Source organism: Somniosus microcephalus, chromosome 12 (genome assembly GCF_052327205.1).
Source record: "Somniosus microcephalus isolate GS21.2 chromosome 12, FLI_Smic_1.0, whole genome shotgun sequence".
NCBI classification, from domain to species: Eukaryota; Metazoa; Chordata; class Chondrichthyes; order Squaliformes; family Somniosidae; genus Somniosus; species Somniosus microcephalus.
The window spans coordinates 52,785,985-52,802,928 of NC_140998.1; the positions used below are offsets into that span (position 1 = coordinate 52,785,985).

General features: G+C 47.0%; 1 protein-coding gene across 3 annotated transcripts in view; it reads left to right on the forward strand.

The window, feature by feature from the left end:
* Positions 1–16,944, forward strand: part of LOC147109187 (protein SIX6OS1-like) — a 232,393-nt gene that overhangs the window by 145,284 nt on the left and 70,165 nt on the right. For all 3 annotated transcript variants that reach the window (XM_086002859.1, XM_086002857.1, XM_086002858.1), the window contains exons 6-9: positions 737–924; positions 1,021–1,063; positions 11,863–11,965; positions 12,369–12,472. In XM_086002859.1, the coding sequence (XP_085858985.1) occupies positions 737–924; positions 1,021–1,063; positions 11,863–11,965; positions 12,369–12,472 (438 nt within the window). The remainder of the gene's footprint in view (positions 1–736; positions 925–1,020; positions 1,064–11,862; positions 11,966–12,368; positions 12,473–16,944) is intronic.

Consider the following 16,944-nt stretch of genomic DNA (forward strand, 5'->3'; position numbering starts at 1 on the left):
TGGTGCAGATTTGAAGATGCATTCACTCACCTTGACCACTTGTGTAAGGTCATTAAACTTCTTTCAGCACTGTATCCAGGTCCTGGGGACAACACACATGGCACTGATGGCAGTGCTATTTTCTCCCACTGCCTCTGGCATGCTGCCTGGAAGGCCCCCTGCCCTCTGCGGGTTGAGGACCTGACATCTTTTGTGCATCCTCAGGACCAGGGCCTCCAGTGCCGCATCTGTGAACCTCCTTGCCCTCTGTCATCCCTTTTGGGCCATGGCTTCAGCGTGACAATGAGGTGCTTCTGCAACAAAGCACCTCCCCTTTAAGTAGTGCAGAGAGTTGAGGCAAAATTTTATTGGCCATTAGACTGCACCCGATATTGGCCCCAATGTTGAGCACTAAGCCAACCAGCAGCACGTTTAGCGCTGGGCCTGAAACTGATGGTGTCGGGCTGGTTTGATGCTCCCCCAATGTTTCAGTAAAACATCCATTCTTGTTTTGACTGATAATGTTCATAGAAAACAATTAATGATATATCTGCAGTTTGAGCTAGAGGAGACTGTGACGTTGATTGTATGTCAATTTGCAGAATGAAAATGCCTTGTACTTCAAAAATATTGCATTGAATTGTTTGTAGTAACGTTCTGTTCTTTATGTGCTATGAGTTTTTATTGCCTAAAAATGATCTAACTCTGAATTAGTATCAAATAATGAGTTCTAAGGGGAAAAATTGAATTTTCACAGACAAATGTACCAAGACTATTTGCAGCAATACAGAAAGATTCTGCAGCAGCACCAATCGCAGTATTCTGAATTTCCCCAAGCAAAGGAGTATTTAAAAAAAAAAGTGGCATTGGAAGAAATTCGATGTCGAGTACTGAACGGCACTGAACAAATGAAACAAAAGACACAGCTCCTTGCAGATCTTCTAGGTACCTAAAAAATAGATTTGTACAACAGGAAATTTTGCATCAGAAACTATTTGCATTTTTAAGGAAAGTAATTTTACTTTTTTTTCTCTTTAACAGAATCACCATCTTTTGGATCTCTCCAGGAATGGGCTTTAGAAATGTATCAATTGGAATTCTTTGTCACTATTGTTAAGTTTAGTTGGCTTTAGCATTGTATTGCATTGCACACTTAATGCTGTCACCTATTCTATGTTTAGAATACATTCCACATTTTCAATCTTCCAGATCTATCTATATATATAAAACAGCATGTCTCTCTGTCTGTCTCTCTCTCTGTCGTCTCTCTGTCTGTCTGTCCGGCTATACAATCAAAAGTAAAAGAGCATACCTACACATATGTTATATCAAAAGAAAGCTTATCATTAGGGGACTCTCATAGGTGTATTTACTTTTTGGTCAGACAAAAATTGTGCCACCGGTATCCAAAAAACGTTCAAAATACCACTCATTATCCGCTCATTAGCATCGAGTGATGTGAAGGTTGAACAATCGTACAGTCGAGCGACCCGACGGTCGACCAATCACTGCATCACGGGGGCAGGTTCATTGCGTGTGCGGGCGGGCCATCCTAGAGTCGAGTGACGTGACGATTGAGCAATCCTACAGTTCAGTGACCTGACGGTTGACCAATCGGTGCGTGTGTGGGCGGGCCTAATGCTTCTGAGTTGAGGTGAGTGGCTGCCATCTTGATTCCAAACTCTTCATTTCTTTTTCCCACTTTCTGCGTGTTTCTTTTCAAATCTAGGGGGGGGCAAGGGTTACCCTGGCAACCGGGCCCGGCCCCGGCCCCCTCTCTCAGCCTCAAGCCGGCTCACACCCGTTCCTGGGGCTTGGCTCCAGCGCAGACCCAGCCGCAGTCGGCGGTCTTGAAGCCGGCTCGGGAGGGCAGGGCTCGGGAGGGCGGAGAGTGGGGCTCGGGAGGGCAGGGGGCGGGGCTCGGGAGGGGGGGAAGGGTTACCCCGGCAACCGGGCCCGGCCGTCTCTCGCAGCCTCAAGCCGGCTCACGCCCATTCCCGGGGCTTGGCTCCATTTGCGGCCGCGGGCCACTCACCTTCTCTCCTTCCCTCTGTCTCTCTCTCTCCTCCCCCCTCCCCCCCTCCCTCCCCCTTCTCCCCCCTCCCCTCTCCCCCTCTCTCTCCCCCCGCCTCACCCTCTCTCTCTCCCCCCTCCCTCCCCCTCTCTCCCCCCCTCTCTCTCTCCCCCTTCCTCCCCCTCCCTCCCCCCTTGCTCCCCCTCTCTCTCTCCCCCTCCCTCCCCCTCTCTCTCTCCCCCTCCCTCCCCCTCTCTCTCTCCCCCCTCCCTCCCCCTCTCTCTCTCCCCCTCCCCTCTCTGCCCCTCCCTCCCCTCTCTCTCTCCCCCCTCCCTCACCCTCTCTCTCTCCTCCCTCCCTCCCCTCTCTCTCCCCCCTCCCTCCCCTCTCTCCCCCCTCCCTCCCCTCTCTCCCCCCTCCCTCCCCTCTCTCCCCCTCTCTATCTCCCCCCTCCCTCCCCCTCTCTCTCCCCCCCTCCCTCCCCCTCTCTCTCCCCCCCCTCCCTCCCCCTCTCTCTCTCTCTCCCCCTTCCTCCCCCCTCGCTCCCTCTCTCTCTCTCCCCCTCCCTCCCCCTCTCTTTCTCCCCCTCCCTCCCCCTCTCTCTCTCCCCCCTCCCTCCCCCTCTCTCTCTCCCCCTCCCTCCCCTCTCTCCCCCTCCCTCACCCTCTCTCCCCCTTCCCTCCCCCTCTCTCTCCCCCCTCCCTCCCCCTCTCTCTCTCCCCCTTCCTCCCCCCTCGCTCCCCCTCTCTCTCTCCCCCTCCCTCCCCCTCTCTTTCTCCCCCTCCCTCCCCCTCTCTCTCCCCCCTCCCTCCCCCTCTCTCTCTCCCCCTCCCTCCCCTCTCTCTCTCCCCCCTCCCTCACCTTCTCTCTCTCCCCCTCCCTCCCCCTCTCTCTCCCCCCTCCCTCCCCCTCTCTCTCTCCCCCTCTCTCTCTCCCCCTCTCTCTCTCCCCCTCTCTCTGTCCCATCCCTCCCCCTCTCTCCCCGCCCCCTCCCCCTCTCTCCCCGCCCCTCCCTCCCCTTCTCTCCCCCTCCCTCCCTCCCCCTCTCCTCCCCCCCTCCCTCCCCCACCTCCCTCCCTCCCTCCCTCCCCTCCCCCTCCCTCCCCCTCTCTCTCTGCCCTCTCTCTCCCCCCTCTCTCTCCCCCAGTCTCTCTCTCCCCCCAGTCTCTCGCTCTCTCCCCCAGTCTCTCTCTCTCTCTCTCCCCCCAGTCGCTCTCTCTCTCTTCTCCCCCCAGTCGCTCTCTCTCTTCCCCCCAGTCGCGCTCTCTCTTCCCCCCAGTTGCTCTCTCTCTTCCCCCCCGTCGCTCTCTCTCTTCCCCCGTCGCTCTCTCTCTTCCCCCCAGCCGCTCTCTCTCTTCCCCCCAGCCGCTCTCTCTTCCCCCCAGCCGCTCTCTCTCTTCCCCCCAGCCGCTCTCTCTCTTCCCCCCCAGCCGCGCTCTCTCTCTCTCTCTCTCTCTCTCTTCCCCCCAGCTGCTCTCTCTCTCTCTCTCTCTCTCTCTTCCCCAGTCGCTCTCTTTCAACAACAACATGCCCTCAAAAAAGCCTCGGCACCGCCGGGCACTCCAGCTAGTACTGTATAAATAGAATCAGATCAATAATGGGAAAATCATAAAGGAGTAATTTCTCCAAAATCATCTATTGCTGTGCCCATTGGTGGGTAGATGTTTTCTATCTTTTCTAGTTGTGTCATCCCCAGTGATTACACCGGTGCAAGGAAAAATTGTATATTTGTTTTGAAAATGCATAGTGCCTTTACTGAATTGGTGTTGAAATAATTGAATCTAGGAAATATTTAAGAATTGTTTGAAAAGCTCCAAGTGATTCTCCAAGCCATCATCTGCAGTGTCTCTCTACCCAACATGACCTGTCACTCACTGTTTTAAATATATGTGGACTTCTTTTGCCAAACAAGAAGAAATGGACACCAATGCTGGGAACTATCCAGAATGAGAGAATCTTTACGGGTGTGAGCTCCAAGAGATAAATTAATCATGTCTGTAATACTGCCAATTTCTCATGCTGATATAAATAGTGGTTTCCATGGCTGCAAGTCCCTCATGTAAAGATCAGTACCTGTGCAACAGAGAAATAGGGTTGTCCTGTGCTTATCAGCATACATCTGGCACAGGCAAGATGGGCAGAATGCCCATCATTCTATGATTTTTATCGACTACTCCTATGTTTGAGACCATCCACAGAGTACCACATAGCATTGCTGTATTCAAAAAGAAATAAGCTAATCAATTCTGTTGCACTACATCTGCATTGGATGCTCTTCAGTTAGTTTTGTATCGTAGACTTTCTTGTTTGCTACCATAATGAGCTGCAGATTTCTGGACTATTTATAGAATTCCAGAATTGATTTAAGATGCCTTTCAAAGTAAATAACATTTCAATGAACAGGTAGGGTTTTTGTTTAAAAGCTAGAAGTGTAATTAACAGAGCTTCAAGGCTATCCAGGGACCAACCCAACCCTTGTGGTTCATGTTGTCCCTGTACAGACTTGGGCAAGGCTCTCTGTACCATCATCACTTTTGGACTGATTCTAGGATCATGGCCACCATAGCAGGATTCAAGGCACCCAAGGCCAGTGGCAGGGTGAGCCTATAAAGTCTAATCTTCCTGAAGGCCCACTCCATTCACTTAGCAGTTATGCCATACTTCCAAGCAGTATAAAGACCAGAGTAGGTCTTGCTTACAGTTTTTTCCCAGTCCTGGTGGAAGGGTATTGCCAAAATTACTTGGTAATGGAGAATTTCGAGAGGATCACACCCTACACTTATTCCTCAAATTTATAGAAATCATCCATTTGAATGGTATAAGCAATTCCATGCATCATAACAGCTGAAGTAAGCAATTTGCTGCATTTGAGAGCTGAAAAGGCGTTCTGATAGGCCAGAAAGAAAGGTCCATGCTACCCTGAACCTGCAAAACTGTTGCTCAAATCATTCAGTTTTTGCAATTCAGTTTCCTTTAAAAAAAATCTTAGTTGGAATCAAACTAGGACTTCATGTTCATAGGTACAAGTTATCAGCCAACTTTGAATATTTTTGCTTTAGCAATAGTCCAGTTTGTACTCGCCAAACTTCAACATGAGGAAACTCAATGAACAGTAACTCATGTTAAGTTGGTAGTGATGTCTGTTCTAGATATTAAAACTTCAAGTACTAGAAATTCGCCTCCTTTGCGTCTCCCGTTAGCGCCTCTGGGAGGCGATAACAGGGCGTTACTGGCTTTGCGACTGGACGCAGCGAAAGTACCGATGCCCGTGAAATTGACGTGCAGGTTTGCAGCGGCAGTAACCACTACCGCCACAATCTCCTGCGCCCGGAGATCTTGACTTCATCTGCTGTGCAGCGGCCCGATCCAAACTTCGGTTCCGCCCCCTGCAGCATTGCTGGGCAATAACACCGACAGCTGCAGGAGGCGTTGTTAGGGAGGCCGGCTACTTGGGGAGTGGTATTTAAAGATAAGGCCGCTTGTGTCAATTAAAAATTTGCTTTCACCCCTCAAGTTTTTTCAGCTTTTTCCTGTGCTGCGATTGATCAGTCCTGCACTCTGTTAAGAGTGCTTGGGGCTGATCGTCGCGGATCACGGCTGCCGTCGACGACGAGGGACATCAATTTAATGCAGAGGCTGCAGCAATGGCTCTTCTCTTTAAGGGAGGGAAGGAGCCTCTGTTCCCGGCAGCACTGCACTCAACATTGGGCAGCGCTGCACCGCTACCGCCCCTCTTGCCGAACATTAGCACTCCAAGGGAAGTGGTAGCACTTGATTTAGCGCTTCACTTCCTTCCTGGAGTGCTAAGCCCGAAGTTGGCGTCAGATTCACTGGCGTAGCGCCCGGTGCTACTTTTTCGTTACCGCTAAAGTTATTGCCCCAAACGGGGCGATATTCAATTTCTCCCCCCACCCCCCCCCCCCTCCCCAAGATCTTTGATGCTAAATGCTTTTTATTCACTGAATCATTTACAGTATCGGTAAGAAAGACTAGATGGAACATCAGCTGGTAATCTCCATCGAAGACTGCAGGTTTTTGATCCTGACGGTCTTTTTATTCCAACTGCCAAGTCAGATGCCTGTAGTATGTGGTGAATGCTGAAATTAAGCAAAAGTTAAGATTACCTACAATGCAATGTCATTTTTCCCCCCAAATAGTGGCATGCTCTACATACTAAATAAACAATTTTCTGGGCCCCTCTCTTGGGGAAATACTTTATCCTAGTAGGTTTTTTTTCTGGAAAAGAGCTGATGCATCAACCTGGGGAAGGCACTTTTTATACTACACAGGAAGGGTAGTGCACACAGGCAATGCCTTTATCAGTGACATCATAATATCTTAAAGGTACTGCATCTGCTATGATTTTTTTCCTATTATCAACTGTGGTGTATGTAACCTGTTCCACCTTAAGAGAACTTAAGCCTGGTCCACCTTAAGAAAGGTACTACTTTCTTTGGCTGCTGTATACGTAATACCGGTGGTGACCACACCGGTATATAAGCACAGTGTAATAATATTGTATTCAGTATAGTCCGACCTCCAACCAGTAAAGACCTGTTGAATTTACTCTTGTGGTCTGTGTAGTAATTCGTACTATAACACACAGACTTAACAGTGGCGACGAGTCCGATTCTTACCCTGCTGCAGTAATTTCCACGGCGACTTCGTCCACAGACAGGACGTCGAAGAAAGGTTTCCACCCTCATCACCTACGGGAAGACACGTCGAGCGGCAGGCATCGAGCAACCGGAGTGCAGAAGACATCCTGACCTCGAAGCCTCCATCAGCGACTGTCAGTTTCTTCTACTACCTCGTGGTGGGTAAGCCGGGCAGCGACGCGACAGAAAGTCAACCGCGTTGGCTGTACAGACGGGGCTGGGAAGACGGAGGAATAAGGGCGGTGAGGTCGATCGCGATCAGAGATAAGGGCCGGGCCGCTTTCGAGCGATAGGCGCAGCGCGGGACATCGATCGCGACCGGAGATAAGGGCCGCATTCGGGCTAAAGGCGCAGCGTCTGGGGAAACTGAAGGCGTGAGAGCCGCGGTGAAGCGGAGACAGCGTCGGGGGACGGTTGAAGACCGCCAAGCGCGGGAAAACCGCCATTTTGTGGGCGGAGGATGACGGCAAGAGCGGGAAGCCGCCATCTTAGATAACATTAAAAATACGATAAATTGCTACGATGCCTAAACATGGGAACATTAATGCCTTCGACAGTGATATAGAAGACTGGGCTATGTATGTAGAACGCATACAAAACTATTGTAAGGCAAATAAAATTCCTGAGGCAGATAAAGCACTAACATTACTAAACTTAATGGGTGCGAAGACATACGGGCAATTGAAATACCTGTTATCACCAGATGAACCGGCGGATAAGACGTTCGAACAGATTGTTACTGTCCTAAAAAATCATCTTAACCCCACGCCGCTGATGCGGAACGATTTAAATTTTATGATAGAAGACAGCTGCAAAATGAAAGCAATGCTGAATATTTGATGGAATTACGTAAGCTAGCAAAATATTGTCAGTTTGGAACGGGACTGACAGAGGCACTTCGAGATAGATTTGTGTGTGGTTTATTTAAACAGGATACACAAAGGCGACTGCTCGAGGAGAATGAGCTGTCTCTCGAGAAGGCGGTCACTATGGCAGCAGCACACGAGGCCGCAGCGAGAGGCACGGCAGTAATGCAGCTACGGCCACCGGAACTCGGTACAAACAAATTGGGTTTGAGTTCTGTCAAATGTTATCATTGTGGAAAGACAACGCACGATCAGAACCAGTGTTGGTTTAAAAACCAAGAATGCAGAACGTGTGGCAGGCTTGGCCACATAGCTAAAGTATGCCGGTCAGGAAAGAAGACCAGCAACAAAAAGTCACCGCAAGGAAAATATGCAAAGGTACACAAGGTGACAAAGAACAGTTTGACCGAACAGAAGTCAGATTCAGACGCTAGCAGTAATGAACTGGATAGCTTAAGAATACACAACGTTGGTAAGGATACAGACCTCCAGACAATCTGGGTCACTCTTAAGATAGCAGGAGTCCAAGTAAAAATGGAATTGGACACTGGATCGGCATTGACGGTCATGAATAAGAAAGATTACAGAAGGTTATTCCAACATATTCCCTTACAGGATACGGAGATTATATTGAAAACGTACACGGGGCAAAGAGTGTACCCCATCGGAAAAATAGAGGTAGAAGTGGTCCACAAGGGCGAAGGAAGCCAAGTAATGGACTTATATGTGCTACCTGAAGGAGGTCCACCACTACTAGGACGGGAGTGGATTAGGAAAATGAATATGGACTGGCACTCCTTGAAAGCACTAACGGTAGATTCCGGGGAAACAGCTGTCAAACCTAAACGATTGTCCAGAATATTGGATGAGGCTAAAGAGGTGTTCCAGCCGGGGCTGGGAACACTGAGAGGAATTACGGCAAACATCAAGATTGATGAACATGCACAACCAAAATTTTTTAAAGCCAGACCGGTACCCTATGCAATACGACCTGCGGTTGAAGCGGAGCTGGAGGCACTAGAACGTTCAGGTGTACTGTCTAAAGTAGATTGGAGTGAGTGGGCTACGCCCATTGTTCCCGTTATGAAACGTCCTGCGAACAATAAGCCAGGAGATCCAGGGAAGGTTCGCATCTGTGGAGATTTCAAAATCACCGTTAATCCGGTGCTTCACACAGTGCAGTATCCGCTTCCACAGATTGAGGATATTTTCGCTTCACTGTCTGGCGGGAAACACTTCACCAAGATAGACCTGGCGCAGGCGTACTTGCAGATGGAGGTTGAAGAAGAGTCACGCCAATACCTCACGATCAACACGCATCGAGGGTTGTACCGGTACAATAGGCTGGTTTTTGGAGTGGCATCAGCTCCAGCAATTTGGCAGAGGGCCATGGAGCAGGTATTACAGGGAATTCCAGGCACACAATGTTACCTGGACGACATTCTGATCACAGGTGATGGTGATGAACAGCATCTCGCTAACTTGGGACTGGTGCTCAACAGACTGAAAGAGTATGGACTTAGAGTAAATCGGCAGAAATGTGAGTTCTTCCAGAAGCGGATCTCGTACTGTGGTCATGTCATTGACCGGGAGGGGCTTCATAAGTCTCCTGACAAGATAACGGCAGTTGTAAAGGCTCCCGCTCCGGAGAATGTCTCTCAGTTGAGGTCGTTTCTAGGATTAATTAACTATTACCATAAATTTCTGCCAAATCTATCCACGGTGCTGCATCCGTTGAACGCTCTTTTACAGAAAGGGGTACCATGGGACTGGGGCAAAAACTGTAAGAAGGCATTTCGCAAAAGCAAAGAATTGATCACCTCAGAGGAAGTGTTGGCTCACTTCAACCCGACACTGCCTATTCGGTTGGCTTGTGATGCTTCTCCATATGGTATTGGGACAGTACTCTCACATAAATTGCCAAATGGCACGGAAAGGCCAGTCGCGTTTGCATCCAGATCATTGACCTCCGCTGAGCGCAACTATGCGCAGATCGATAGGGAGGCCCTTAGCCTTGTATGGGGAGTGAAGAAGTTTAATCATTACCTACAGGGCCAAAAATTCACACTTCTGACGGACCATCAACCGTTGGTGTCCATTTTTAACCCTAAGAAGGGTGTTTCGGCGATGACAGCACAGCGTCTCCAGAGATGGTCTCTTTTCTTAGGGGCACATCAATATCAGATAGAATTCAAAGGTACGAAACAGCATGGCAATGCTGATGGCCTGTCGCGACTGCCACTACCTGAAGATGAAGACACGACGGAAGTTGACCCTGTTGAGTTATTTCATTCGACCATTATCGAGTGTTTACCTGTCACCAACGCAAGTATTGAAAGAGAAACCAGGAACGACCCGACACTGTCCAGAGTCTACGAGGTGACAGTGAAAGGATGGCCAACACGGGGTGATCCTCTGTTACCGGCATTCTCGGCAAGGCGAGACCAGCTGTCCGTCTGCCATGGTACTTTGATGTACGGGCCAAGAGTGATTATTCCTCCCAAGTTAAGGGAAAGAGTTTTAAAAGAACTACATGAAGGTCATCTGGGGGGAGTTAAAATGAAAAGTCTTGCTAGGGCTTACGTATGGTGGCTGGGTATTGACCAACAGATTGAGGAGTTAACGAAAAGCTGCGCTGGGTGTCAAAAAGTGCAAAATGCACCTCCGATAGCACCGCTACACCCATGGGAATGGCCTTCAGCCCCATGGCAACGCGTACACATTGACTTTGCTGGTCCATTCATGGACTCCATGTTCCTAATCGCGGTGGACGCACATTCCAAATGGCCAGAAGTCATCAAGATGAATACCACTACTTCAGAAAAGACAATTGCGGTGTTAAGAACAATATTCGCAAGGAACGGATTGCCAGAACAGATCTGTTCGGACAACGGACCACAGTTTGTATCGGAAGAATTCCAACAATTCTTAAAGAAGAATGGAGTTAAACATTATACCTCTGCCCCATATCATCCGGCGACAAACGGGTTGGCTGAAAGATTTGTCCAGACATTCAAAAAGGCTATTAAGGCCATGAATGATGATCAGATTCCGCTGCAACACAAGGTCGATAAGTTCCTGATGTCATATAGAAACGCCGATCATGCCGTGACTAACCAAAGTCCTGCTATGATGTTTTATAACAGGAGGTTGCGGTCCAAGTTGGACTTGTTAAAACCAAATGTGCGGAGGGAAGTGGAAAACAAACAGTTTCGGCATATTAACAGCAAGACCACTCGAACTTTCGACGTAGGACAACCAGTGATGGCAAGGGGCTATGGAAACTAAAAATGGCAGTCCGGAACAATCCGGGCCAGACGAGGACCTCTGATGTACACCGTAGATATTGGTCATAATGTGATAAGGCGTCATGCGGATCAACTGGTAGAGTCGAGAGCAAGGGTCGAACCCATGGTTGTGACAGAGACAGCTGTGGAAGACGTTCATGAACCTGAAGCATCTACCTCGGCCGAGAATGTATTTGATGATGATGACACCCAATACATTGGCAACCAACTAGAGGAGGCACCTCAACAACAAGAATCAGAGACCACTGAAAGGCTTTATCCAAGCCGAATCAGAAAGCCTCCTGAGAGACTGAACCTTTGAACTGTTATACCTGAAGTTATATATGTATATATGTTATGTTTATTTGGGGATATGACTGTTAAGCTAAAAAGGGAGGATTGTGGTATATGTAACCTGTTCCACCTTAAGAGAACTTAAGCCTGGTCCACCTTAAGAAAGGTACTACTTTCTTTGGCTGCTGTAATACGTAATACCGGTGGTGACCACACCGGTATATAAGCACAGTGTAATAATATTGTATTCAGTATAGTCCGACCTCCAACCAGTAAAGACCTGTTGAATTTACTCTTGTGGTCTGTGTAGTAATTCGCACTATAAAACACAGACTTAACATCAACCTTGACTCCTGCAGTGAGTAAAGGCTGTTTCTATTTGATGAATGAGAAAGATCCAATAAGGTGGGTAATTGCGAAGTAGGTAATCCACAGGTGCATTCATGCTATAACTGTAGTGTTGGTGCAAAGTGTTTTTGCTTTGCGTCAATGCTACACTTATAATATAAATGCAGCCTAAATCTGGAGTCAGAGCATGACTTGACACCGGAGCAAAGAGGACTCCATTGAAGAAGTTCAGTATCATTTCAGAATCTCTTCAATTTAATACAAAATTTACACTCCACAAGTTTAGTGTCAGTGCAATGACTGGTAATGTGAATGTACTGTTATTACAGATGACTTCTGAAGTCATGTTCATATCATAACAGAATAATTTCACTGAAGTTTTTCTATGTTTTATATTATTCCCTTAATACGGATAGTGCCACTTTAAAAATAGACACAGACAACAGTTTGAGGCAAATTACTGCACTCACAAAAGAGAAAGCATCAGAGGATCAATATGAAAGACAGAATGCTGCACAGGTAACTTCAGTGTTTCTAAATTTAGATTGCAATTGTGTAAATTTCTTTTGTATGACCGCATCATGCACACTTCAGTAGGCAATGTCATTATAAGAATTCTAACTAGAAAGGATGAATGGCCATTGTACCTTAAATTCACATTGGAGTAAATGATAACAAAACAGCTGTGTAACATGGCTGCATAGAATCTGAAATTTTAGCCTTAAGATGCCATTAAAATGATTGAAACATTTCTTAGTCTGTTTATCTCTGAACTGAAGTAAAATATAGTAATATAGAAAAACTCCAGTAATGTTTTAATAAAGATGAAATGTAGAATATTTGCTTAATTTCTGCAATCTCGTGTGATGTGTATCTTACTGTATTTGAAGCATTTTAATTTTATTTAAATTTTATCATGCAGTTTGGTGATTCTGAGAGTTTCGAAGAAATAAATGAACTTGAAACAGATCTGTTGCATTTCAGTAATTTGCCAAATATTGTCACTCCTAAGGAACAAGAACAAAGGTACGATTTCAAAATTGTGTAAGTAACTTTAGCAAATAAAGCTAAATAATTCTGTGCTGAACAGTTTAAATATTCTAATATTGATAGGTAAGCTTGTCAATGAATTAATCTATATGTAGCTAAAAGTATTGTACCTAGCATGCATTTCATGTTTATTATACTTCCTTCCTGCTGTCATACATTAGCCATCACACTGTTGATTGGCTCAAAATCAAATAGCAACAAATCAGCACTGAAGAGGTGGGGAATGTACAAATCAAAAGCATTGAAAGGAGCTGGAAAACTGCTAATGGGAGCCAGCAAGACCGTAGGAAAACAACCAATGCTGAATTACTAGTCAGGGGAACCTACCAATAAAAAAAGCATGCAGCTGTTTCTTTCTCTTCAAACATAGCAGACTGTACTGATGACATATTTGTTCTGGCTTTTGTTCAAACATTCTACTATTTTTCTCAATGGAAAAGCCAAATTGTATATTCTGTGTATAACATAATTTCAGGTTTTGTGTTTTTGAAAATGATCTGAACACAAACTGGATGATGAATTCGAGTAGGTTTTCAACTAAACTTTTAAATAAAAGCTATTCATATTTTTTTTACTTCAGAAAGCATGTCAAAGTCAAAGACACTGAGATGATGCCGGATTTTCATCTGGAATTTTGTCAGGACTGCACTTCACACACCAGTATGGCCTTGCTCTGAATTTACATATTTTTGTGGGTCAGCTAGAAATTCCAGAATGGGGCTTGCAGCGCGTGCAAGCCCCATATTTGCACTTACCCCGCGCTCCTGCCGATCAGCTCCAGGGACACCTGCACTTCCAGAAACTGAAGCAAGAATCCCGGGCAGCGTACGACGTCACGCCGCCCAGGAGCGCAGCCAGCGCGGACCCAGGAGCGTGCAGTGTAAGTGAGACACGCCCCTTGAGGTCTCAGTTTCACTGGACACGCCCCCAATGTTTCTGTCAAGCTGCTTTGCTTTTTTACATGCAAAGCAGCAGTTTAAATAGGTTTTTGGAAGTTTTTTGAAGATTTTGGTAACTTTTATAAACTTTTTAAAATGTTTACATTATTTTGAGTAATCTGAAGTAGTTTTAAAGAGAATTAAAGCAATTTAAAGACTTTTAAAAGCCCTAAAAGAATTTTTTTAATTCCATTTATTTATTTAGCAATGTCGTCGTCATACGTGTCTTCACACTGTTCCCTTTGGGGAACTGTATGAAGTGGTGGAAGGATTTATGGCCGTGATTAACGCTCATTCCGTGACCGTAACCATCTTTGAACCAGCCATTAGGGCGGTTAGTCCTATGGCGGGAGGGTTTTACGGGCTCCCACAAGCTATACAAGGAGGGGGGGCCACCCACACCCACGGACGCAAATATCCCACTGGATGTCAACCCAGAATTTAGAGCCGGAGCTCCGACTCCACTTGCCGGGACTGTCTGGAGCGGGGTTCGAAACCCTACCCTGATCTGGCCCAGCGGCAGGGATCCTACCACTATGACAAAGGCCCAATCCGATTAGCAACGTGAAATGGCAGCATAGGGCTCCAGTCACGGGGAGGGAAAAGGCGCAGGAAACGTATGGGTGTCACCTTTTGTGCGGAGTGGGCCTTTTGCGTAGCAGTAAACATCCCCGCATGAAAAAAGCATGGGTACAGTTGTTACAGAGGCTGCGGAGGAAGATATTTCTTATCGTGGAGCTTCTGAAAGTATGTATGTCTGTATATATTCCTTTGCGTGTTATGTATATATTCCTTTACTTATGTGTATGAATGTATTATTTAATTATGACTTTCAGAGAAAGTAACTTATTGGAAAATCATAATTAAAAACATACATTCATAGTAAAGGAATATAAAACATACATACATATACGTAAAGGAATATATGTGGACATACATACATAACTCATTCTCACATTCCATTCACACAGCCACAATTGCTCCTTCTACCTACCGTTCTGAAAACCCTTTAAAAAAAAAAAAATTTTAACTTTAAAACTTACTTAAAATTTCTTAAAATAACTTCCCTCCCTTTCCCAAACAAAAATATTGCATTTCAAAAGCTCCACGATAAAATATATCTTCCTCCGCAGCCAATGAACCACTTTACACTTGCTTTTTTTCAGTGTAACTTCTAAGGACTTAACCTCACGGATTTCATGAATGAAATCCACGAAGTTCACTGCGCAAGCGCTGCCTGTGCAGTCGCACGCGCTCGAGGTCTGGAAATGCCGGCGTTCCCCGCATGCGCTGTTCCTGCTGAACGCCGGCATTTCCAACGGCCAGAAGCGTGAGTACCCCGAGCGCACTCACGCTTCTGGCCTGGAATTTCTGGCCCATTTTAATTATTGGGTTTGGGATTCCAGTACTATTTGGAGCTTGCCTCTAAAGGGAATGGTGCTGTGTGTGAAGTAAGGTGTGGTTCCTCTGAGCACTGAACAGCTTGTTGCTTTGGCACACTTAAGGCAGAAAAAGGAGATGAGTCCTCATAGATAGATGAGTTGCACAATGACCATAGTGCTTCCAGAACAAGATATGAGCTTAAGCATTCACAAATATATTGACAACAGATTTCAGTTAGGAAGAAAGAACTGAGAAACTATTCCTTCCTATTTCCCACTGCTTCCCCTGTGTGCCGACCCAAGAATCACAGAATAGTCCTAGTTCTACAGCTTCATTGCCATAAGGGACAAGAATCTGGTAGCTTTAATGTTCCTCATCCATGGTAGTTCTTTCTTTGGTTGTGGGCTACTTTCTCCTTGGGGGAAATTTTCCTTTAGGACAGGATCACTGCCAGAATGGGTTGGGGGAGGACTACTGCCTTATCTGATCCAGATCTATTTTCCTAGAGCAGGATCAACCCATATGTAATGTGGGCTCCCACAGTGTGACCACTTTTCAGAGTGAATCCACCACTGCCAGGGAGGACAGACTCTAGTGCTACAGCCAGGCACTTACTGTATCACCTGAAATGGGTAGAACAAGATTTAAAGAAGACAAGTCCCCAAAGTGTGCATTTTGATATTTTAAATTGGCTCAGCAGTATTGCAGGGATAGGAGAAAGAGAGGTGCCATAGTAACTTCTTCTTCTTAGGCAGCCCCTCGGAACCAAGGATGACTTGCTTCCACATTAAAAATGAGTTCGCAGGTGACTGATGAGTCCAATGCGGGACCTACAGTCTCTGTCACAGATGGGGCAGATGGTGGTTGAAGGGGCGGGTGAGTGGGGTGCTTGGGTTGACGTGCGATGCTTGTGCTTGGCTTCCGCTTGCACCCGGCTAAGAGACTCAAGGTGTTCAGCACCTTCCCGGATGCTTTTCCTCCACTTTGTGCAGTCTTGTGCCAGGGTTTCCCAGGTGTCGGTGGGGATGTTACACTTTCTCAAGGAGGCTTTGAGGGTGTCCTTGAAGCATTTCCTCTGCCCACCTGAGGCTCTCTTGCTGTGCCGGAGCTCCGAGTAGAGCGCTTGTTTTGGGAGTCTCGTATCGGGCATGTGGACAATGTGACCCATCCTTCGGAGCTGATCGAGCGTGGTCAAAGCTTCGATGCTGGGAATGTTGGTCTGAGCAAGAACACTGATGTTGGTGCGCCTGTCCTGCCAACGGATTTGCAGGATCTTGCGGAGGCAGCGTTGGTGGTGCCTCTCCAGTGCTTTGAGGTGCCTGCTGTACATGGTCCATGTCTCTGAGGCATACAGCAGGGCGGGCATCACTGCTGCTCTGTAGACCATGAGCTTAGTGCCGGGTTTGAGGTCCTGATCTTCAAACACTCTCTTCCTCAGGCGACCGAAGGCTGCACTGACACACTGAAGGCGGTGTTGGACTTAGTCGTTGATGTCTGCCCTTGTTGACAGTAGTAACAAGCTGATGAAGAATACCAAAAGGAATCTGGCCCCTCTTCATACTTTACTTGGTCACCTTCCTGTTGCCTCTCTGGGGCAGTCCTTTGTGGATGGCAAAATTGTGCAGCGTACAGCAAACTACAACAATGTGAGAAGGCTGGACTGAACTGCAGAGCTTCTTCAGATACATAAATACTGTGGCTACAAGAGCAGGTCAGAGGCTGGGTATTCTGCGACGAGTGTCTCACCTCCTGACTCCCCAAAGCATTTTCACCATCTACAAGGCATAAGTTGGGAGTGTGATGGAATACTCTCCACATGACTGGATGAGTGCAGCTCCAACAACACTCAAGAAGCTCGACACCATCCAGGACAAAGCAGCCTGCTTGATTGGCACCCCATCCACAACCTTAAACATTAATTCCCTCCATCACCAGCGCACCATGGCTGCAGTGTGTACCATCTTCAAGATGTACTGCAGTAACTTGCCAAAGCTTCTTCGACAACACCTCCCAAACCCGTGACCTCTACCGCCTAGAAGGGCAAGGGCAGCAGGCGCATTGGAACACCATCACCTCCAAGTTCTCCATGTCACACCATCCTGACTTGGAAAGATATCGCTGTTCCTT